The following is a 25,947-nucleotide window of genomic DNA, read 5'->3' on the forward strand; positions in this document are numbered from 1 at the left end:
GGAGTAACGCAGAGTGCAAATTGAGACAAGAGAGGGCATTGAACTCGGGTTTTGTTTTGGGTTTGGAGTGGGGAGTTTTCCCACATAATGCAAAATCCATAGCCACCAACCATATGTTATCCCATGTTTGGGTTTTTAGCTGTCAGAGGATCAGTTATCCACAATGGGGAAATGCAATCAGATCATGTAGAAATCCATCCAGTGACCTGAGCCTAGAACCTATTTGTAATTGTTTTTAAAAACATTTATTTTTGTTCTTGAAAATAAAAAGCTATTCTCTTGAAAACATGTTTAGTGATTTTTTATAACAGAAAATATAACCCAAATTTTTTTTAAAACATATTTTAGTTATTTTTAATTTTTTTTTTTTAACTATTTCGAAAAATATTTATATAAATATGAAAAAATAATAAAGCAAATATGTAAGCCATTTTTAAAGAATATTTAATAATATACTTCAAGTTCCCAAACATGCATTTATTTAAAAATAATAATCATAGAATTGTTTAAAAATCATTTTAAAAAACATTCCAAACAAACCCTTGATCATCATAGTTGTTTAGTGACCAAAATAATAAAACTTTTCAATAACAAGTTAGAGTGATCCCAAATCCCATTAGGACGGATCCAATTGGCTCGGCAAAATCTGTGTAGATTAGATAGGACTTGAGAGTGCATATCTAAGCATTCATGCATACTTCAGAAGGGAATGAAAACAATTTAGCAAATTAATGGAATTGATTGAAACTCAAAATGGGTTTCTTGATGTCAAAGCAAAATCTAAATCTCTCAGCTAAACCAAAATCTGCAGTTTACGAGTCTTCATTAACAGAAATAGAAGAAAATAACAAAGGGGAATCACAAAATTGATAATTCAAGCTCCAATGACTTCAGTTACCCCCTCAGCCACTGGTTCATCAGCAGGCCTCTCCAACTTTGTGCCAACATCCTCCGAATAATCACCATGCACCTGCAACACATGGGATTCTAGGAATTACAGAATGCATCTTTTAAAGGACCGTCTCCCGACACTAACAAAAATCTGGTTTCCCATCTAAATACTGTCCAAATTCTACAGAGCACCACAAAAATGTGTATTATTCAGAAAATTAACTAGTTCTACAAACCATCCAAAGAGCTTTTTAGCTGATTTGCCTTTCATTGGGCTTGACAAATAAGGAAACTAGCTAATAGATTCAGCATCCTTCTTATGACTATTTTGCAACTATACTTTGCATATAAAGTTAAAATTGACCGCATCTATGCCAAGGGCTTTTCATCCACTAACATATTTATTGGGCAAGTTAGAGACTAATTATTTTGGATAAAGATCTTTAACTTTTCTTTGTGTTGTATATCCACAACTACCATTGCTACAGCTGCAGTACATTGAAGTATAATAATTTTTTCCATTTTTTAAAAGATTTCACAAGTTCCTTTTTATGACTTCAACAAGACCTCAAAAATTTCCTATTAAGTAATTTAATAAAATTATTGATACGACGCAACACATGGTATAGATTTTCTGAATCTTGAGCAATTTTCATCCCACTGCTACTTCTTGGCAGGATTTGGCATAAAAAGGTGACAGGTTTTTTTTTTTTTTTTCCTAATGGTTTAATGTTTATGTATGTTAAATTAGAAAATAGACAAATGAAAAGAGTTAAAAAAAAATACCTCCATCAGCTTTCCAAGATCAAACTTAGGAGCTTTCAAGATCTTAACTTTCCGAATGTACACATTCTGTAAAGGATAGATGCTTGAAGTTGCCTTCTCGATCTCTCGGCCAATACTCTCAGGTATGAACTTTTTGACCAATTCCTTCAGATCACAAGATGTTGCCATGTTTGTCATGATTTCTCTCATCTTCCGTCGAATCTGTCAAAACAAAAAAATATATATATAATGTCATATTGAGCAAACAAGTCAAACAAAGAACATAAATATTCAGATTTTTTATGGGTAATCCAGAACTTGAACACAAACATTTGAATTACCACAAGATTATCAATGCGTTAAGGATTAAATCCATCCCCTCTAACTGGTTTTAGGCAAATGAGGTGATGAATTTACCAAGTTCCCCAAATGAATAGGTGAGGTCATTCAGTCTTCTGTTTGACTGACTCACTAAATTCAGAAAAACAAGATCCCTCCTACCCAATCTTAAAACAATGTAACAGTTCTCAAAGCACACCCATCCATAGACACAGCAGATGCACACAACCAAAATACTTCCTTACATCCTTTGTTCTTTCCTTGTAGGAAAGAGCAAGTTAATTTATTTACTCCAATCTTAATATAACTCACTCAAACTCCCTCTGATTATGTTAGCATGATCGCCGTCTACAAGTGCCACATTAATTTTAAAAAGAAAAACTAAAGCATTTTAGATATCTTATTATGGGTAAATTTCATGATATAAAAAAACTAATGCTTTGGTGGGAACCAGATAGCCTATCTGGTCAACCGCATTAAGGCCTCAAGGAGGTTTGTCATCGAATTTTGTGGGACACCTTGGTTACCTAAGTTAGCACCCTCATCACTGGTCATAACAACGATAGACACACTGTTGCAGTCATTCCAAATCATCAAACATTTCTTTATTTAAAGAGTAAAATTTATAAGAAAAAGGGAGTGAAATTGTAAAAAGAATGAAATCACAAAATCAGGACTTGCTTATTAACAATACCTGTCGAATTTGGCTGGATTGTGCGTAACAAGTCTTCTTGTTCTGGTTTACACGCTTCTTAGTGAATGCAATGCAGAACAACCTCAAGGTGTAGTTGTCAGTTGTCTTCACATCCACATGAGCTTCAATCAATGTTTGCCATTTCCGCACCAAAGACCTCAACTTGTCAGTTGTAAAATCCATTCCCTGTATTTTCCAAAAGGAAAAGAAAAACAATTTGTTAAAAAAATAAATAAATACATAAATAAATAAAAAAATAAAAAATCATAGAATGAAAATTTATAGGACCTCAGGATCTCTGTCATACCCAAAAGTTTGTCAGAACATTCCTCCCTTGAACATCTTCAGCTCTCAGTCGAATCTTTCTATAAGCCTGATCCTCATCAGCCTGAAGGTCAGCAAGTGATATCTCAAACACCCGATGTTTGAGCCCTTCAGAAGCTATCTGTTAGAGGACAAGTTTAGATTAAATGTATGCATGTGAATAGTCTTGCATGCTTGTAACCATATATGTAATTGTCAGCTATGTTGGGCCTTAGTTAATGATGTTAGAAGTTCTCTCCATGTTTGCGCACATGCACAAGCTAAATCCTCTGCTCTAAATTGGTCTGTTTGCATGTGTGTGCATATGCACAAGCTGAATCCACTTTCCAATTGACAAGTCAGATTTCCACACATATGTAAAACTTTGGTGCTATTTGGCATTAATAAAATTATAAAACATCATTTTTGAATGTTATGCTTGCATTCATATTTCTATAATGTGTTAAAACCAAAATTAAAATTAAACTTTTTTTGGATCCCATTGCCCCCTAAATTTTTTAGTGCACCTACCAAGCACCAAAAGAATAAATTCAAAGAAAATCTTCTTCCTCACATTGTTGAAAAAAAATATAAATAGCTATTTTACATTACTAATATTCAGCTATCATCATCAATAAAAAGAAAAAAAGAAAAAGAAAAAAAAAAAAGAAAAGAAAAAAAAAAAAAACCCAAACCCTCATTACCATCATCATCTCCATCTCAACACACTCTACCCACTAAAGCCAACATTCCCCAATCAGTATTGTAATGAATCACATCCAAAAACCCCATTTTCGGTCACTAGCTATTACCAAAGATCATTTCCACCAAATCCTAATCCAGTATACCAAAAAAAAGTAAATAAAGAAAGGAAAAATTGGAAAAGCTCAGTCAAGTTGTTACACACATATCCAGACACCAATTGCTCCAAATATCTACAAATAAACCAAAAATTAGAAAAAGAATCCACTAGCAATGCTTAGTCCCTTACTGGCATATGTTCCCATCCTTGATAATAAGGTTTAATCCAACAAATTTGCTCCTAATATTGACAAATGGTTTAACTGACATGATGTCTTACACATATGGAAGAGTTCTAAACAAGATGTTATCATTAATTTGATTTATGAAATCCCTGACAAATCAAAACACCAGCCAAGCTGTCACCTTGCATTGTTCTTCTTCACCATTACTCATGTTAACTTCAATCACTTGTTTTAGTTTTTAATTATTTAAAATGATTTTCTCATTTTCCTAATAACAAGGAGAGCTATAAGTTGTCCTATTATTTAACTACTAAGTTTCAATGTGCACCAATTTAGCACTTACACAGCTCAACAATAAAACCCATTAGCATTATATTCCAACATACAAGATTTGTACACAAACAAGCTCAGATTAACAACAAACCCCACAGACATTATACTCAATAAATATACTCAACCCTGAACTAGAGAAGCTCATTCAACTGCAATGACACATTTGATGACTAAAATACTAAAAACAAAAAACAGTAAAAAAAAATTATGAAACCCCTACCTTGGTACCCTGGGTGCGGGAAACGAGGGTTTTGCCGACATTGCGGACTTCGAAGACAGAAGGAGCCTTGATGTCGTACCAATCCTTCTTTGCAAAGGGATCGGCTCTGCATTGATTATATCAGGATGAAAAATCAAGCAACAGAAGTTGATAAGGCCAATTCAAAATTTGATTAAGTTGTGATATTGCACTCACGCCTTCTTCTTGCCACCCTTTTTTCCCTTGGAAATCCTCTTGTTCTTCCTGTCATAGTTCAAATCAGACACATGACTGTTTCCAAACACAAATGCATTGACAGAAGAGCGAGTCAGAGGAGTACCCGACCGCCATTCTGGAAGGAAATGAGGGAGTGAGGGTAGCTTCAGAGGAAGAATGCTACGAGGAGGACGACGGCTCTGACAGCAAACCCTTGACCGCTCAAAACCCTAATTTTAGCGTCCGCGGCTTATATACATATATACTAGATGATGGGGCTGCAACTTGGTGATCAAACCCATCCCACCCAGGCCGGTGGGTTACCCTGCACAGGGTTTCACCGGGTTCGGGTAGAATTTGCGGGCAATCCGGTCAGCCCAATCGCACACATTATTGCTTATTTATTTATACTTAATTATATTATACATTATTTTATTTAAATGTTAAAAAAATCTGACATTTAAAATATTTACATTTAAATTATATTAGAATAATAAAATTTATTTTTATTTAATTATTAAATTATTTTCATAATTAAAATTTGAGTTTGTGAGTTCCTATTTATATTAAATTAATAATTAAACAAAAAATTATTTTTTTAAGAAATAGTAGGGATTCATGGAATTTGAATTACCAATAGATTTAGGGTGGTGGGTAAGAATTATTGACTCAAGCTTGGGTTTGATATACTATGATTTCATATGGATTAATATATTATATTATATTATATTATTAAATTTATTAAAACAATTTATATTTCATAATATATTTCTCACCAACTATATGAAAAGAGGATAATTCGTAACCGTTCACGAAAATCATACGTTAAGACACTGAATGGTGTCGGTGTATGAAAGTGACGTCTATCCAATAGAAAGTATCGGGTGGGGCTATGCTTGGTTGACCCTAAGTCAATGGTGCTGGCCAAGTGGGCTAAAGTCTGGGCCCCCACCCAGTTTTGGGTCAAATCCAAAATCTTCTCAATGTTCCTATACTCAGGCTCTCTTGATTAGGCCTAATTTGCATTTGGGTTTGATTATGCTTCATCTTTATCTCCCCAACCATGATTATGCTTCAAAAATATAATATTACATTGTGTGTCATGTGATTCTAACATTTAACCAAACAAAATTCATAATAGTCGATGATATCAAATTCTAGATAGATTATATGGATTTAGTTGTATATTAGGAAATTATTAATTTACGTGGTAAGTGAACCTTGAAATTATACGAATTTTGTTATAATAAATGGTGTTATAAATTTATTACATTATTAATTCAATATATTGACCACCCCAAATTAGGATTGAGGTATTATATTATCCCTCCCCATCATGTTTATTTATATAATTAAATAAAAATATTTTCATTGATTTATTTCTTTTCATTTTCCCTTCTTTAACACATCTAAAATTTTTAAAAAGGGTTTCTCATTAAAAATAAATTATAAAAATTATAATATTTATTTATTTATAAATTATATTTTGAATGTAACTAAAATTTTCAAAACTAAAAAATATTTAAAAAATAGAAAAACAAAACAATGTAGAATATGGAGTATGAGAAATTTTTACTCCTATTTAGCCTATCTTATTAATTTATTTATTTTTTTCAGATGGAATGAATTTAAATAATTAATGAGGCGGGTTTAGGACAATGGTAACCCATCTTAAATATGGTTCATTACCATCCCTTCATAACTTATACTATTAATCCATTAAAAAAATCTTCAATTTTCCCCTTGATTTACCGTACAAAATAACTTGATCTTCAACATATTTAGGGTTAATATACAAATATAAGAGGTTATAATCAGGTTATTCAAGTCCTTGGGGAACATAAGTAAAGTTCATATTCTTTGCCAACGTTGCCATTAGAATTGTGTTCTTTCAAAGCACAATTACTTACAACATATTTAGGGATGATAACGGACAAATATTTTTGAATACCCACCATGTCCTACCTCATCCCGCCCTCCTGCACCCTATACTACCCCACCACTAAAAGGCAAGGTTAGGAGAATGTTAAATGGGTCAGGGGTTGTTCTGAGAAGATATTTTTTTTTTTTGAAATTCAAGTTAGGTTCAAGTTTTGTTCCGCACATAGTTTACATGTATATAATTAAATTAAATTAAATTAAATTAATTTATCATTATTATTACTTAAAAATTTTACTTATATAAAATAAAAAATTTCACAAATAATTTAAATTTAATTTTTTTAATTTGTATCTTCAATTTTTGGATCAAATTAATCCATTGATAAGGATGACAACGGGGACGGGTTACTCCCATCCCAACCCCGCCCCTTTAATTAAAAAGAATTCTCATCTCTGTTTAACTTTTTATAAATTTTTTTTTAATTATATTAAAATAAATATATTTTATAAACAATAAAATTAAATTAAATTAAATTTTAAAAATTAATTTTATATATAATGAGATCTGGCGAGACAGGACAAGACAATACCCAAACTCATCCTAAGTTTTAAAAAAGTTATCAAACTCGTCTTTCTATTATGGGTGAGGCGGGTACCCGAAAAAGCTAACCACATTGCCATCCCCATCAAAAATGAGTTATTTGGACTCCCTTCAACCCTTTGAGAAGGAAGAAAAATCCACATACCGACACATCTTCCCTAAACAAACATTACAAAAAGGGAAGTATTTAACACGATAGATCACGGACTTGTATCAGATACTGGACAAGAGAATCTTTATAAGCAGGAAGTGCTACGCTCTTACCTTTGTTTTTCTATATTATGCCACAGAAGACATGGTGCGGATATGGACACCTCAATGGACGTCTTTTTTGCGAAGTCTTTACTGAAAATTCACGACATTATTATTCAATATACCCCACTTCAATCCAAAAAAAAGCCAAAAGTTCGTACATATAACACATATACAATGCAAGTGGGGTTTCAACCATGGACTTCTGAAAATGAAAGGAAAAAGAAGAAGATTAGAGAGCCCATGTTTTCCTACATATTTTCATTTTCTTCTTCAAATAATTTAAAAAAAAAATGATCATGGATGGTGGTAATAAGACAAAGGTGGTGACGGAGGTGGGAGTGGGGGTGAGGGTGGAGGAGGCGGCGGACTTCTGGGTAAGCAGCCAAAGGCACCGCAGTCAACAGGTTGTGCAAGGAAAGCTGCGCATTCCTCCGGTGACCTCTGCATCGGCCTATCCGGAATACAGTTTTTCTTATCATCATTTGCCGGCAACTTGAGGCATGTCGGTGGTTCACCGCAGAAGTAATTGTAGGAGTAGGTGAAATTCTCCAAGTTAGGTAAAGAGCATATGGTCGCCGGAATCTCCCCGGATAGTTTGTTATGGGCTACGTTCAGCTGCTCCAATCTCTTCATCTCCCCTATAGTCTCCGGCAACGGCCCTACCAACTCGTTTGAGCTTACATCAAAAACTGTAACATTTTTCAACAGCCCAATCTCTGGTGATAAACAACCTTTTAAACCGGCATTAGTGATTATGAGTTCATTGAGTGTTTTCGCCATTTTCGACAAACTCGATGGAAGGCAACCATTAAGGTTGTTATTCGCAAACACAATAACAGAAACAGGGGAGTTTCCGATATTTTCCGGCAGAGATGACTTAAACTTGTTGTTGTTAACGAATATAGCATCGAGTTTCAAGTCGAAAAGGCCCGTTGGGATGTCACCCTCGAATTCATTGTACCGAATGTCAAGAAATTTGAGTGAAGGAAGACAGAGAACCACAGAAGGAAACTGGCCTTTGAATCGGTTGTTGCTAATATCGAGCTCGTAAAGAAGACGAAGATGGCGAAAACTATCGGGCAAGGTTCCACAGAAGCGATTGGAGTTGATGTGAAAGAGAGCGAGGTCGGTGAGGAGACCAAGCTCTTCTGGCAAAGAGCCCGCGATGTCTGCATGGTTCAAGTCAATTCCGGCCACCGTAGTGATATGAGGGTCATCCGGTGCTGGAGCACAATAGACCCCCTTGTAGTTGCAGACATCAAAGCCACACCAGTTTGAGGTAAAGTTCTTGGGGTCAGAGAGAATCACATGTTTCCATGCTTGGAGAGCTGTGTAAGCATTTAGGATTCTAGGGTTTGGGAGAGGTGGAGGAGAATAAGAATCTTGGTAAGAGGGTGCAGAGAAGGAGAGGAAGAGTGAGAAAATGATCCAGAAGGCTGAACTCATATATGGGTTCTTCATTTTAGAGAACATGCCACACTGATCTGGGGTTTGCTTCTTAGGGTGTTTGGTATTTGGCTACAAAAGCCTATAACACCTCTCTCTCCCTATTTATACACATGGCTAGTGACTACTCCAATGAGAAAGAGACTTTTCGCATAATATTTTGCGTAAATAAAAAAACATTTATATAGCCTTGACTGAATCTCACTTTCATTTTTAATTCAATTTTTTGAAAAGAAATATTGAAAAATTGTTTACATTTTTTGGGTTCACACATCCAAGAACGTAATTACGTCATGGCAACGCACTGGCATGGTAGGGACTTCTCTGTATTACTTTTTAGAGAGTTGGAACCTGGAAGAGCATATTGACCTTCTTATCTCACCAAAAACACGGTTCTCTACACTTTTGGCTTTAGATTATTATAGGCCATTATTTTACGGAGATTGGCTGATTTTGAAGGCAAGGAGGAAGGCACAGTGATACAGTGACCCGTTAGTCTCAAGGAATTTTGAGACCAAGTCAGGAGGACTTTGGCATCCAAGCGTTTGATAGAAAAAAGTGTGAGACCAGTGATGATGAGAGAGCTCTTGCGAGTGGCCATCTTTGTTAGAATGGGATTGGACATCCGCAAGGCCCACCATTTGGATAATGAAAGAGTGGTGGTTGTTGGAAGCTTTGAAAGAGCAGCACCCCTATACATCAGCCTATCAGAGTCCAGAGATCGTACATGCCTCTCATGTCTTCTTCCTTTTTGTATATTATTCGCATGCATTGACAAAGTAAATAATGGTTTGTTCAAGTATGTCCAGTAATAATGACTGACACATTTGATTTGATTAATTTGAATTTTGTGCAGTTGTTTTTTTGAATCAGAGATCTCCATTGAAGTACATCACCCACATGGCCTTCATCCCACAAGAGGTCTGTTCTCCTTTGAACTCCTCTACATGTATAGGTTGTGGGTATATTTTTCTCCAGAAAACTTTCAAGCATTCTGATATATATTATCAAATGGGAAAGGTCAAATGAAGAAGCAGGTGAGTTCCAATGTTCAGTAGCTGGCAAGGCTTAGTTTGCATAGTCCATTCAACCATATGCCTGTTTAAAATTCTGAAATTTGTTTAATTTAAACCCCACTTGCAAGTGGAAACTTCTTGCAAGTGGAAACTTGTCTGGTAGAGAAGAGATGAAAGTCAAATACCATATGTTTGGTAGGCAGGAAAAAGAGCGCTGGAAACAAAGAAAAGGGGAAAGAAATAAAAGGAATCAGCAGGAAATCAAAGAAAAATATATGTTTATAACTTTACACAGAATCACAGAACAGTGATGACCCTGTGGATAATCAATGAAAGTATGAAAACTTTAGACATTTCATAGGCCTACAAGTAACAATCACATAAAGGGATGAAAGTTGAAACTGATACTAGCACCATCATTGTTCTAATCGAGTTATTTACAATTTATTAGAAGAGTTATAACTTACGCATTAACAAAAACTAGGAGTGGACCCTTCCATGAATCGATGTACTCCTTTTTTTTTTCCCGCAGATGAACCATCAACATCAGTTCTAGAATGATAGATTTGTACAAGTATGAATTAAGATACCAACTACAAAAGATAATTTATCCTATTTATGAACTGCAGAATATGAACAGAAACTCAATTTCAGTGATGGGTCTGCAACGAATTAGAAGACATGTTTGGGTAGGTATAGAGCTTGGTTTCGAATGTAGAGAGAAAAATACTACGAGGGTCTGTATTTAGCATGGTATGTTGTTTGTTGGTGTGCATGGCTATATCTTGAGATTGGTATGTGGTTGTTCTATTAGTTGTCCTGTTATGTCTAGAGTTGTTGGAATGGAAGAAATATGTTAGTCAATCATACATTCCTTCATCAAAACGCCACCCATCGTCCATATTTTTGAGTAATTATTTTGAATGGATTTTAGTAGTTTACAGAACGACTGATGCTAGGTCAATGGATGGCAGTCATTTTGCCTATATGGGGTTCTAGTATAGCATAATTATTTCAACTTGACTTGGCCCCTCGTTGTGTTCCCCACGATCTCTTTCCTTCTGCCCCAGAGGAGAATAATCTTCAGTAATTTAAAGATAATTAAGAATGTAACTTAAACGATGTTTGATAAATCAATTACTAATATGACTTACTTTTAAGTCATCAAATAAATTAAATATATATGATAAAATGGTAAAATAACTTAATATTATAATTTAAAGTAAAAAATAATTTTAGATATTAAGTCAAAATAATTAATTTATTTTTAATCTTAAATATCTTTTATCTCGTTTATCTATATTAAGTGAAAATATATTTTATAATTATGACTTTACATTCACAATTTATATTTTGAAATAAATATTTTTTTTCAATTAACTTATTTTTCTACAATAATTTAAATATAAATGTTTAAAAAATAAATTTATTATTTAAAATTAGTAAAAATATAAATATTAATTAAAATTAACAATAGTAAAAATGTCAAATTTGACTTTATCAAACAATCTTAATACTTAAAGTAAAAATAATAATTATAATAATAAGTTTTAAGTGAACAACTTAAAAACAATTTAACTTAAAGTCATTAAGTAATAAGTATCAATATAAAATCTATGGTTTCATCTACTTGTTTATTAATACTTTTTGAATAATTTAAGCAAATATTGAGAGGGTGTTTAGTAAAACTTAATATTTATTATTTAATGATTTAAGTTAAATTATCATCAACTTAATACTTAACTTTAAATTAAATTAATTTTCAACTATTTACTTAAAACTTATTATTTAATTTTTATTTTAAGTATTAAAGTTATTTGATAAGGTTAACTTAATTTTTTTAAATCATCAACTTGACATATTTATTCTCATTAATTTTAACTAATTTCTACTTTCACTAATCTTAGATGATAATTTAAGGTATCATAACTATATAAGATAATAACAAAATATTTGTTATAAAATGTAATTTGAGAATTTGGATTTATGATCATAAAATATATTTTTATTAGATATGGGAAAGTGAAAAAAAAATGAGGTTACAAATAAGTTAACTATTTTAACTTAAAACTTAAAGTTATATTTTACTTTAAGTTACATATTAAGTTTTTTTTTACTAAATATAGTTAATTATTTAATGATTTTAAGTTATTATGTTATATAAAGTCATTAAACTGATTTAGAGGGTGATTGATAAATTAATTTAATGACTTAATATGATCTAATAACTTAATTTAAATTATCAAATAAATTAAACATGTTTAGTAAAATAACTTAATATCCCAACTGAAAATCAAAAATAATTTTAAGTATTAAATCACAATAATTAATTTATTATTAATTTCAAACCATTTTTATTTTATATGCCCACATTAGTAAGAATATATTTTAGAATTATGATTTTATATCCATTACTCGTTTTTTTTATAATAAATATTTTATAGTTATATGTGATCTATAAAAAATTAAACATAGGTGTTTTACAAATAAATTTATTGTTTAAAATTAATAAAAATAAATATGAGTTAAAATCAATAAGAATAAATATTAATTAAAATTAATAAAGGAAGGGAGAGTAAGAAAGGGAAAAAAAAAAAAAAAAAGAGAAATAAAGAAAGAGAAAAAGAAAAAGAAAAAAAAGAAAAATATATATAAAATAAGAATAAAAAATAAAACAAAATAAAAATAAAAATAAAGTGGGCTTGAAATATTTGATTAAAAATATAAATAGAAATTGCTTAGGACAAATTTGAGGTCTACAATTTGATTTTTGAAAATTTTAAGGTAAATAAAATAAATGCTATGTTTGGTTCCAAAAAAAAAATATTAAGCTTTCATAATTTAATTTCACTGTAAAAAGACAAATATATATAATTATAATCCGTTAAAAGTTCATATATTTTTAAATTAGTTAATATTGATAAAAAAATGTTAAAATAATAGAAATTAGTTTAAAATAATATATAAAAAATGATTTATTGATTTTAAATCTATTTTTATTTTATACTTTTTCTCTTATTATATTTTCATAAACAAAATTGAAAACTAAATATAGTTGAAAAGTATAAGAAAAAAAAGAGTGAAGAAAAATAAAAATATATTTAAAATAAATAAATAAATTATTTTTATATGTTACTTCGAACTCTTTGAATTTATTTTAACTATTTCATATAAAGATGAAATAATTTAAAAATACTTCTAATTAATTTTAATTACATTAAATATTTTTTTTGTATTTTTTTATAGTAAAACCAAATATAAGAACATTTTTTTCTTTTTTTTAATACTTTTCTAAAATCAAAGATAAACTTAATTTATAGGAGAAGATTGAAAATGGTGGCCCACGATCAAATAAATTATTTTTATATATTATTTCAAACTCTTTGAATGAAAAAAATATTTTCAAATCTATCATAGAGAGTTATTGTAATCATTGATGAAAATATCGATAATCACATATATATTGGTACTTCGATTTTAAGAATATATCAAATGATATTTTGGAAAAATAAAATGAAATTGGTAGCCTAAAATTAATAAAAAAAATTATGAAAACCTAAAATTTAAAAAAAGTTATGAAAATATTGAGAAAAAACTCTACAAATTATATAATAAAGAATAATAGACATTTTAAAGTTGTTTTATAAAAAAATATATATATGTATATGATATAATTAATCATATTTGATAATAATATCATATGTGTTTATAAAAAGATATAAATTTATTTTTTACATCAAATTTTATTTGACAATAATATTGTGATATTTGATTATAATATATCTTATTTTAAAATTATAATTCATTTAATTTTAATTGTATTAAATGATATAAAATAAATGATGATATATGTATAAAGTTTTTTAATATTTACATTTTTTTAAATTTAATTAATATATAAATGATAAAAAAAATGCTAAGAAAATTATAATAATAGGTTTTATATTTTTAGTGATTAATTAAATAAAATTTTAAAATAAATAATTAGAATTAATTTGTTTATTAAAATTATTTTTTAATATTTTGTTTTGTGATAGTTTTACTATATGTTTATTTGGTGCCTAATATTTAATCAGGGAGTAAGTCATTTCAATGGTAGATGTTTTGGCAAGGTTTGGGTCCTAACACTCATGCACAATTTCATATTTTTGAGGCTTTGAACGTGATGATCGAACTGAGAAATACTGATCAATAAATTGGCAAAAATCTAATTTTTTGGCGAAAAATTGTCGAAACTAGTTGAAAAATCGCCTCGCCGATTTTTCGTCTTCCTATTTGTATCATCAATCGTCAAATACACAAAATTTGGACAAAATTTTCCAAAATTCTCATCCATGATTGTAACAATCCAAGACAGTTATTGTAACGACCCACATCCAACCATGTAAATATTGTTAACTTTAAACCCAAAGGGGTTCTCACTGCTTTAAAAGTCGTTTACAAGGTTAAGAGGAATCCATATTCATATAGCGCAAAAAACTTTCCCTTCTATTTGATGTGGGATGTCACAAACACCCCCATACGGGGCCAATTAAACTCATACGGGATTGAGGATCGACTCTGATACCATTTGTAATGATTTACACTCAATTATGTAAATATTGTCCGCTTTAGACCCAAGACGGTTTTCACGGTTTTAAAACGCATTTATAAGGTTAAAAGGAGTTCATATTTATATAGCGTTAGAAACTTTTCCTCATATCCGATGTGGAATGTCACAGTTATAAACAAAATTCATCTCTTAAAGAGACGATTTTTAAAAATTATTTAAAAAAAATTATAAATAAAAATCATCTCTTAAAGAGAAGATTTCTATATATATATATTAGTCTTTATAGACTAAAATCGCCTCCAAATTATAAGCTAAATTTGACTATTAAAGAGATAATTTCTGAATATAAAATATTTATAATATCTAACTTAATATAAAATAATACATATTTTTTAATATTAGATGTTAAACATAATTAATACCTTTATAAATATTATTATTGATAAATAACATATTTACAATAAGTATAATTATTTTTATATATTTATTTTAGTAGCTAAAATTAATAAATTTTATAATGCATATATTTATAATAATTATATTATCATATAAATGCTATATGTTTTCTTCTTTTGAATTATGTTTTTAACTAATAATGCAATGCTACTTCATTTAGAACCCGTTTCTTCAAAAAGTGATTTCCTTAAAATTAAAATTTTATTTATTCTCAATATTTTACATTGATTGAAATAATTGTGATCTAATTAAAATTTATTACTAAAAATAACATTAAAAAGTAATTTGGAAGTGAAAGAAACAAAATAATAAATAAATTTTAAAAATTAAAATATTTATTATTTATAGTAGAAAGAAAAAAGAGTATAAAATTAAATTAATTGAAAGATAAAATTTGAGATTGAGACAAAAATATTTTTTTAATCAATATGAGATGATAAATATAATTTATAATTTTATAAATATTATAATTATAAATAATATATCAATAATAATTATAATTTATTACATAAAATCAATTAGTTTTACTATACATATATTTTTAATAATTTTATTATTAAAATATATTATTAGTTAAAATATTATAAAAAAAAAGAAAACGAGTGGCATGAAAGCATTTTTTTTCTTTAAAATTAATTTTTTGAAATTGTCTCGTCAGAAGAGACCATTTTAGCTTATATATATTAAAAATGATAATTTTTGCTTCGACTTTTTTTAAAAGAATTTTTAAAAATTATTTTTTCAAGAGACGATTTTAATCTATAATTTTTCTAAAGAATTTTTAATAAAAATCTCATATTCAAAAGACAATGTTTGTCTTTTTTATTTTATTTTTATTTTTTATTTTTTATAGAATTTTTAGAAATCTTTTATCTATAATTTTCTTTGATGATTTTGCTTTAAATCCAAACTTTTTTTCGTAATCAGAAAAAACTAAGATAAATTTGAAAATATTTTCTCTACTACCATAATATTAGGCCAATGGGCCATGAACGTTCTGTTTCTACACACTTGGCATTTTGGGTCAGGTTTGGGATGGGCCGCCGCCCACCGGTATCTAACCAAAGCCGCGCTCAACATTACACCCAGTCCACTGCAACAAAACTAGGTTATAAACCAGAAGAAAGAAGAAAGAAGAGGGGGGGGGGTACAGAATGATGGAAGAAGCAGATGGAAAAGGAAGAGCAGCATCAGAATCAGAGCAAGTGTCACTGAAAGACAAGGGAAATGAATTCTTCAAAGCAGGAAACTACCTGAAAGCTGCTGCACTCTACACCCAGGCCATCAAGCAAGATCCTTCTAATCCCACTCTTTACAGGTACCATGTTCTTACTTCCGACACCCACTTCCAAATTTTCAAATGGTGTTGTTCCCATTTGTTTCAGTTTGCACCTTACCCTCTTGCGTTTTTTGTTACATTTTTAATATTTTTCGTCATCTGTCGTGACCACAAGCACTTTGTTGATACAAATTATGTTTCTGGTGAAAATTTGATCTCTGTGTGCTTCCAACTTGATGATCTTCTAGAGAATTCTTAATATGGTTAGGGCTTTTTGGGGTGATGAGTTTTACGTCGTGTTGATTGTTCAGTCCTCTTGGGGGTCGATTTGCATAAATAACTGAATTCTCTTGTATACATTTATGTCAAGAGGGTTATTATGTTACATTGGGTTTTTCAATTGCTTTGCATTGCTGCATTATGAATTTGCTTGAAAGTATTGCACCAACTGCTTGAAGAAAACAAACTACGGGCCTACCTCAGTGCAGGATTTTTCCCGTAAGGTGATATTTGCTACTGGGTGCGGCCATTTTGCCCAATTCACTTATCATGTGAACATTAGTTTTCCTGGAGGATTGCTGGATCCCCAGTTGTTAAACTCCAAGGGGCAAACTCCTTGGAGCTGCATTTGATGGCTTCTTTTCCTCCTTTGATTCAATATATTGGGACAGGATAATATATTGGGACATGATCTTGGTGGAAAAGTTTGTACCACATAGGATTTTAATGACTTCAATAGAGTCACTTAACAAGAAAAATAAGCATTGACTCAAAAGAGAGAAAGGAATTAGGTATCTTTTATAAGTAACGGGATAGTGAAAAAGGGGTGCAACCCCCCATGTACACAGGATGTAAGAACAATCCAAAACCTCATTAAGATATAGAAGGGATTGTCTGCCATCATTTACTGAACCATCGATCCTCTTAAACTATGAATGTAGAAAACATTTTTCAGCTGTAATTGGATTGGCACAAACCATAAAACTTCTTCCATTGCATTCCTTCCAAATACCTCAAATTATGCAAAGTGGAGTTGTATGCCATACTTTCCTCTTACACTTAGTTACAATATTTTCACTTAGTAACAATATTTCGGTCCCAACTATGTAATTTATCTATAATTGATTCAGGAAGCACCTTGAGAATACCAAAAATTGAAAACAAAATGTTCATACTCTGTTTATATCCATAATGAATGAGTATATGGTTAGTTGATTCCTCTTCTTTCATACGCAAATAACACTAAATGTTCTCTTTTAGCCATATCTCTCTTACCACTTTGATACAACATGATAAATAAAGGGAAAAAATGGAAATCAATCAAAAGTAAATATATTCGTGATAAAATGTTTCCCTTCTTTTCTCTTTTATCCCAATAATTTTTTTCTTATCTCTATACATTTTTATAAAAGTTAATGTTTCAGCAAAATTTTTCTTTGTTAAGTATTATCATCTGCTAAAAAGTTGGAAGTAAAAAAAAAAAAAAGTAAATTAATTAAAGTAAATCAGCCATATCTAAAGTAAATAGGAGTATCAGACAAGAATCCTATACCTATGCACATGTTGTCATGTTAACAAGAGAAAATCCCAATTGAAATAATTCTAGATCTTTTCTATATCCATCTTGCAAGTGGACCCCTGCCCTAACTCTTTTGTTCAGAATTGAGAACCTCGTTAGCAATTAAAGCCGCATAAAAAATTTGTCCACCTTCTACTAATGCATTCCAAGAATATGATAGTACTTTGCACATGACCTTTTTCTCAATTTATTTGCCAGTTTTTTTACCTGAAGTTTGTAGAGATCCCCTGCTAAACTAATGGGTTTGAAATCCTTAATGTCCTCTACCCCATTTTTTATGGGATCAAAACAAAGAAGGTGACATCAAGACTTCTTTGAAAAGACCCTGCCTCACAACATTCTTGAAGGAACTCGATTACCTTCCTATGTCCAGCGTGCCCCATTTGCTAAAAAAAAATCAGTAAGAGTAGCCAAAAACCTACTACTGCCCAAAAGGACCCTCAGGCCCCTCTCTGTTGGCCCTGCCAATTGATTTGAACTCCATCCTCTTCTATACTTAGCCTTCCACCCATGGTTCACCCTGCTTTTTAAATGCTCAATTGTCTAACATCAGTTCTTTTTTTTTTCTTTCATTTTTTCTTTCCTATCGTTTTTTTAATGGCAAATAGTACTATGATAGGAGTGGGTGTCATGTCAAGAACCTGTATCTGGTCATCTGTTTTCTATCAATCTTTTTATATGTTTTTGGAATTAATTTTGCATCACCATGTATTTCTATGTTATGCATGTGTGCATAGTAATTAATGCATCTTCTCCATTAATTTTCTATCACTGGCCAGCAACCGTGCGGCAGCATTTCTACATTTGGTCAAACTCACCAAAGCACTTGCTGATGCTGAGACAACAATCACATTGAACCCCAACTGGGAAAAGGTACACAACCCTTTCTTCTTTGGTACTTGATGTTATTAAGCTCATCCATGAATGATGCCTTTTTGATGGACGTCCAGGGATATTTCAGGAAAGGATGTGTATTAGAGGCCATGGAACGATATGATGATGTATGTGTAAAGTTTCTTTCATTTCCACACACCAACCCCCCACGCCTCCACACCTCTGGAGATGAGCCCATGCCTTTGGTTTTCTGCTTCTGATGTTTCTTCTTTTCATATACCGCAGTCTTTAGCAGCCTTCCGGATAGCTTTGGAGCACAATCCACAAAGTTCAGAGGTATCAAGAAAGATCAAGAAGCTTACACAGTTGGCAAGAGATAAAAAGCGAGTTCAGGAAGTAGAGAACAAGAGATCCAATGTTGATATGGCAAAGCATTTGGAAACATTGAAATCTGAACTGGTGAGTGTAGTTCTCCTGCTAAGTGTCATGATTTCTTTCTACCTAGTTGTACTTCTGGTTCAGTTTGTAAATATATGTGAAGTAATCTTTGCAGATCCCATTTATCCTGTCCGGAATTTTCCCAGTCGTACAAAAATTCTGTCTAATGTGTATGTGGTAGTAAAATATGCTTGCTCAGGGTGGTCTATTTTATTTTTGTCTCCAATTGCTTTGATTCTCTCGCAGATATTATGTTTTACCATCTTCCCTTGTATATTGATCTCATGAACTGTATGATGCTGGTGAGTATTTTCTTATTACATTCTCAGAGATATTGTAGATACCTAGGTGGATCATCTAGAGTAGGATTGTCTTTGACATTCCTAATGTGGAAAATTGATCTTTTTCTTTGCAGTCTGAGAAGTATGGAGATGAAGAGCTTTGGAAAAGCATGTTTTCTTTCACTGTTGAGACAATAGAGACTGCCATAAAATCATGGCATGAAACATCTAAAGTGGATGCTAGAGTCTACTTCCTTCTTGACAAGGAAAAGACACAGACAGATAAATATGCCCCGGTTGTCAATATTGATAAGGTAATAATGTTTCCAACTTGTTTTTGGACATCATTCTGCTCATTGATTTTGAACATGTTCACCTCTGCAGTTTCTTTGGTTTTATGATCCCACCCTTCTTGTCAAGTTAGCTGCGTAAATGGGATTCCAGTGAAGTGTTAGATTATGTGGAGCATCTAATTTGTAACAATTTACATAAGAGAATAAGCTGTACAATGCACTGGAAGCCCACCATAATAAATGCATAAAACAATAAAACAAATAAAATATACTTTGGTGTTTTGTGCGGCGTCTCAAAACTAGATAACTTATCTAAGCTGACTTCTTATGTGGTTTGAGGCTTGCTCAGGTTTGAGAATCAATTTGGAGAAAAGTGAGTTAATTTTGGTGGGTGGGGTGCATAGTATAGAGGACTTGGCCTTGGAGTTGGGGTGTAAAGTGGGTGGTCTCCCTTCTCGCTATTTGGATCTTTCTTTGGGTGCCCCTTTCAAATCAGTGGCAGTATGAGATGATGTTGAAGAGAGATTTTGAAAAAGGCTAGCAATGTGGAAGAGATAGTATATCTCAAAAGGAGGAAGACTCGCCCTAATTCGAAGCACATTGTCTAGCATGCCTATCTATTTCATGTCCTTTTTTTGCATGCCAAGACAAGTGAGGTTGAGATTGGAGAAGATTCAGAGGGATTTTCTATGGGGTGGTGGAGCTCTTGTGCAGAAACCGCATCTTGTTAGGTGGAACATGGTTTTCTTGGAGAAAAGGAAAGATGGCTTGGGTGTGAGAAATCTCTCTCTGTGGAATTAGCGATATGCCAATGAAAGAGAGGTCCTTTGGAAGCAAGTCATCAGTCAAAAGTATGGTGAAAAAGATGGGGGGTGGCGCTCCCACAAGGTGAGTGAGAGATATGGTGTGGGATTGTGGAAAGCTATTAGGAAGGAGTAAAATTATTTGAGTGGTAGGTCGGCCTACCAAGTGGGTAATGGGCAGAGAATGAGATTCTGAATGGACAAGTGGTATGGAGATGAGCCACTTTGTGAGTCCTTCCCTTCCTTGTTTACCATTTCTTTGTCCAAGGAAGCTTGGGTGGTGGATGTATGGAACCCTAATGGTGATGGGGGTGGATGGACCCCTCTTTTCTCAAGGGCCTTTAATGATTGGGAGTTAGAGTTGGTGGATAGTGTTTTTTGCAAAAGATCCAAGCTTTTAGGGTGCACAGGGATGTGGAAGATAGAGTGATTTGGATAGTTTCCAGGTGTGGGACCTTTTCAGTCAAATCTTTTTATTATATCTTGAAGCCCGGAGATTCTCCTTTGTTCCCTAGTGGTAGTATTTGGAGATCGAGCGCGCCACCTAAGGTGACTTTTTTTGCTTGGGAGGCTTCTTAGTGGAAAGTCTTAACTTTGGACCAACTTAAAAGGAGGAGACACTTCTTGGAAAATAGGTGTTTTCTTTGCCTCTTTAAAGTAGAGATGGTTGATCACCTTCTGCTTTACTGTGCAAAGACTCGGGTTCTTTGAAATCTTCTTTTCTCTCTCTTTGGCGTGTCTTGGATTCTTTCTTGTTCAGTTAAGGAAACTCTTCTTGGGTGGCATAAGTTGTTTGTGGGTAAAGCTCATAAAAAGACTTGGCTGGTGACCCCCCTATGTATATTTTGGATAGTTTGGAAGGAAAAGAATTTGTTAGCGTTTGGCAATGAGGAGCTTTCGCTCTAAAGATTGAAAAATTCTTTTGTATGTAACCTGTGGTCTTGGGTTAGGGTGTCTGTAGATTTGAGCTATTTTTCTCTTGTAAGCTTCATTGATTGGTTAGGCTCTAAGTAAGGGCAGATGATGTTTTTTGTTTCTATCCCCACCCCCTTTGGTTTAAGCATTTTGGCTTCTTTTGTATACTTCTTGTATACTTTAAGGGCACTGTTTTTTGGTGTCCTCTCTTTACTTCTTATACAACTTTTCTTTACCTATCAAAAAATAAATAAAACAAATAAAATAATACAAATCTGTTTCTTCTTAACAGTTTGGCCACCTCAAGGCGTCTTTAATTAAGAAACCCAATTGTTCCTAAACTCTTGTTAAAATTGTTTTATTGAATGGAGAATAAAAAGAAGGAAATGTAAAAAAGTTTGTCTTGACATGGCTCGACATGGCATTTTAATTTTTTCTTTTTCAAAATTTTTGGTAATGGAGTTATGAATTGGATAAATATTGGTTTGTTAAGATCTAACAACCACTACAACTTCAAAACAAACAAATTACTTGAAGTACTTAGTTCATGAAACTATATGGCCAAATCTCAAAAATCCTGTGGATAAAGTTTCCAGATGAATTTTATATAAAATAAAAAAGTTCCACATTCATTACTAAAGGCAATAATTCTTCAAATTTCCCTTTTGTCTTCTCTTTCTCTCTCTCTCTCTCTCTCTCTCTCTCTTTTCTTTTAATGAATATTTTGCACTATGCTAGGGTTGTGTGGATAGAAAAATGTTGGCAAGATTTTTCCTGCAATTGAGTTTCCCAAAGTTGGTTCCCTCCCTCATGATTACTATTAGTAAGGGTTTAATTAAAGATCCTAGATATTGGAAACAATGAAAATTGAATGCAATTTAGGTTTATTTTAAGTACCTATAAAAAAAAAAGTTAGGTTTATTTTAAGTACTATAGTTATAATTAAGGTGTGACTATTTTCTGCTATTAAGTGATCGGTTTATTTTCTGTCATGATTTTCTAAAAAAACCAAAGTTGCAATTCATGAGAGTGACATGTGGGATTTTATTTATATAAATATTTTGGCCAGTTAATCACAGTTTTATGGTTCTTTTCCTTAGTAATGCTCATGTTTTATATTGTTCATGATTCCAGGCATTTGAATCACCCCATACACACAAAAGTTGTTTTACATTTCTTAGGGATTATGCTGAAGAATCTTTCTCCAAAGCGGCTTGCTTGGTGGCACCCAAAAGTATCATATCTTACCCACAGGTAACTTTTGACATCCTCATTTATGATGAATCTCCTTAGAAGAAAAAAATTTAGGTTCTTCCCAAGACATGCTGGATAACTCTCCCCATTGATGATTAGCAACAGGACACTTGCCGTCATAGACACTTGTCAACTTCAGTCTGGATTCTTACCGATACTTTTGTAATGTGCAAAGTGTCTCAGTAAAAATTGTGTGCAGGCTGGTGGGTCAATTTCATTTCAGATTGGAAAATGCCAACTCAAGCCTGATCCAATCATTTTCACTTTTAAAAACACCAACTTGGATCAACCGGCCTACCTAGGAAAAATTCTAAAACCTTTTTAAAAAAAAATTATATTTAAAAATAATAAAATATTATAAGCTAATGATAAAATAATAGTACTTCTATATTAGAATGGTTACAAATTAGTTACTTGTTGATTAAGTAACATTGATTGGGTTGGATTTGCTCCAACTTGAAATTATTTTGGGAATGCTTGTGGAGTTGGGGTTGGTAATTGCCAGCTCTAAGTGTTTATGCTCTGCATTTTTTTATGTAGGACCTCAAATACACTTTTTTCGTTTTCTTAGTGTTAGTGGGCACTGGCTGGAAGATATTATGATCTGATGTATTCCTTATAAATGTTTTGAAAAAACCACAGCTAATTTTCATATTAAAAGAAATGAAAATCAGAGAAGTCAGGTTTTGGGTTGATGCTGCCTCAGTTGGGTTTAGAGAATGGTGAATGCTGGCCTCCAGATGAACATTGAATTTAACAAATACTATTTGGAAGATAAAAGTTTTCATGTGGAACTGTTGGGGTAATGCTTACTTAATTGCTTTTTAAATTCTAATGTACAACTCTCTTTTGCATCTTATGTTTCCTTCTATATTTTCAAATCTTAAATTTTCAATAGCGGAATTTGTTGGCTTAATGCTTATTTATTTTACTTATTTATCAAAATCTAATATACAAATTTATTTTGCATCATGTGTTGCCTTCTTAGTTCCTCTATTTCTGTGCAGACTGGTTTTTAGCAAATCCATGATTTTCATGAAATCAGTGGAGCCAACAATAAAATGATTTAGAACTGGGTTGGGTTGATTGCTTAAATGGATCTGCTTTATTGATAGTCAGTTTGGGAAATCCTCCCCTTACCAAATTCAATTAGGGCCCACCAGCAACCCATTTAAGTTAAAAATTTTGAAGGATCAAGATAAAAAAATTCACCAAGAGAAAGCTTTCAACCTCTAAGCCCCATTTATTTCAGGATGCGTCATTTTCATTATTTTTATTTTTATTTTTATTTTTTGGGTGTTCTGTCTCAGATTTTTTCTGCTCTATGTAAGTCTATATTCCTTAAAAGTTATACTTCTGGGACCTTTTTAAAAAGGAGTGATTGATCAAGAAGAGTAATCACAGATCTCAGAAGTGATGTTTTTATGATATTACCAATCTAAAACTGGAAGGTTTAGTTTCAGTAAGGCTCCTCTGATCACATACTCTGTCTGCACCTGGCAGGTCTGGAAAGGTCAAGGATCACGGAAGTGGAAGCATGGGCAAAGTGATGGTTTCTTTGTTCAATTTGAATCACCTTCCTTGCAAAAGCTATGGTTTGTTCCTAGTTCTACAGAAAAGGGGCAATTGTTGTGCAGGTCTGTCTATCTTCCTGTCTCTCTTTCTCTCTCTCTGTGCATTGTGATTGTGTTCCATGAATGGTTAAACTCAAATGACCTGGATGGTGGCTAAATTGTATCAATACACAAATGTAAATTGTTGGATCGGTTACATTCTTGATCATGATTACATTTTGAGAAACTAATTTAGATTTCCAGACAATGCCAGTGATTTGATTAGGTAATCTGGATTGATGAATCCACCAAAGGTCTTGTTCTTCCATCTTTATCTAGGCGAACCCTGATAGGTGTTTTTTTTTTTCTTTTAATCAGAAACAAAATATGTACTAAATAGGATAGTAAGTGCATAAGAAGGATGAGGAATCCTCCCTAAAAATACAAAAACTGATCAAAAAGTATATGATTGAACTCCTCCACTATACCAAGGAGACCTCCACATTGGAATACTACTACATGGGAATGTACAAATAAAGCATCTTATACCCTATAGGATTCATCTCATCTTCATCCAATAGAGACCTAATCAAGGCTCCTCGCCTTGCTCTAGACACCAAGTTCCAATCAAGCTGAGTGACATTGAAAGAAATGCTTTTAAAAGCAATGGAATGTGATGCCCAAAAAGAGGAATCGAAATGAGTTAGGTCCCAGAGAATTTCTAAAGTCCTCTACTTGTCCTAAAAAAACCTATCATTTCTTTCTTGCTGCACAATCCAAATCAAGGTGAGGCAACTTATTTTCCAAAGAAGCTTGCCTCTCCTCGTACTCCCTAAACCCCTATTAACAGATAGTCAACTTGTCACATATAGATAATCCACTATAAAGCATTTGTACCCCCAGAAGGTCTATAATTTATTGACTTCACACTCATTAACTCATTCATGAAGGAAAGTGTTTCTATTTCATATCTTTAAAGTTTTGGGAAGCTGCTTTCCAGGAAATGGGTTCAATGCGTTCAACAAACTTTTAACATGCAAATGGTTCTATGCTATATTCAAATTATGTAGCCTTCATAATGCTCCATGCCTGATCATGTGACATTGATGCACTCCTTGTTTGATAGTTTATTTCTCTTGAAATAATGGAATCTCAATATCTATGGCTTTTCAGGGATCCAGAAGTTCTGGACATTGGTGTCCATGAACTGCTTCCACGTATATTCAAACAAAAGCTGCCCAATCCCTAGTCTTTCTATGTTGGGGTGGATTGCATCAGAGAAGAAAAAACAGAGTACCAGGTGCCTGTATTCTGCATTGATCTGCTCCAAAATTTCCTGCTTGGACATGGTAAACATCTGCAAGAAGTTAATTTTCTGAGTCATTCTGTGCATGTGGCAACCTTTTTTGAGCTTCTTTTGAGGGTTTTGCAAGGTTATTGATTGGATACCTTCTGCACAGTTTTACCGTTGTATGCTTAATGATTTCAGCATCATGCTCTTCCTATATTTTGGTGGTAAGGCAGTTTTGGCCCTTGAACTAGGTGCACTGAGTTGTGCAGCTGATACCATTGTTGTAGTCTCTTGGAACTTGTTTGCTATAGTACATCTTTGATTTGTTTGGTAATGGTTCAAATGGATTTGTATTTTATGTAGAGATTGCTCAACGCAGGGTTTTCCCTATCCACATCTATGCTATGGTGTCTGCCTTGGTTCCTTGTTTTGAATGCCTGTAGAGTTTTAATTACTTACCAAATACCAAAGTAAGACATCTCTATGTAGAGAGC

General features: G+C 32.4%; 3 protein-coding genes across 3 annotated transcripts; 1 reads left to right on the forward strand and 2 right to left on the reverse strand.

Annotated features, from left to right (window-relative positions):
* Positions 1-706: 706 nt before the first annotated feature.
* Positions 707-4,961, reverse strand: LOC117913788 (40S ribosomal protein S3a-1). The gene is made up of 7 exons (XM_034828829.1): positions 4,851-4,961; positions 4,727-4,774; positions 4,532-4,637; positions 2,997-3,134; positions 2,690-2,875; positions 1,678-1,878; positions 707-970 (listed from the first exon to the last, which is right to left on the reverse strand). The coding sequence occupies exons 1-7, from the start codon at positions 4,859-4,861 to the stop codon at positions 875-877; spliced, it is 786 nt and encodes a 261-aa protein (XP_034684720.1). The 5' UTR covers positions 4,862-4,961; the 3' UTR covers positions 707-874.
* Positions 4,962-7,554: 2,593 nt separating this feature from the next.
* On the reverse strand, positions 7,555-8,952 carry LOC117914146 (leucine-rich repeat extensin-like protein 6). The gene has a single exon (XM_034829364.1). The coding sequence runs from the start codon at positions 8,934-8,936 to the stop codon at positions 7,758-7,760; it is 1,179 nt and encodes a 392-aa protein (XP_034685255.1). The 5' UTR covers positions 8,937-8,952; the 3' UTR covers positions 7,555-7,757.
* Positions 8,953-16,033: 7,081 nt separating this feature from the next.
* On the forward strand, positions 16,034-25,887 carry LOC117915384 (U-box domain-containing protein 70). The gene is made up of 8 exons (XM_034830954.1): positions 16,034-16,251; positions 18,571-18,664; positions 18,742-18,792; positions 18,911-19,084; positions 19,479-19,658; positions 22,490-22,609; positions 24,113-24,246; positions 25,336-25,887. The coding sequence occupies exons 1-8, from the start codon at positions 16,088-16,090 to the stop codon at positions 25,409-25,411; spliced, it is 993 nt and encodes a 330-aa protein (XP_034686845.1). The 5' UTR covers positions 16,034-16,087; the 3' UTR covers positions 25,412-25,887.
* The last annotated feature ends 60 nt before the right edge of the window (positions 25,888-25,947 follow it).

This window comes from Vitis riparia, chromosome 5 (assembly GCF_004353265.1).
Source record: "Vitis riparia cultivar Riparia Gloire de Montpellier isolate 1030 chromosome 5, EGFV_Vit.rip_1.0, whole genome shotgun sequence".
NCBI lineage: Eukaryota > Viridiplantae > Streptophyta > Magnoliopsida > Vitales > Vitaceae > Vitis > Vitis riparia.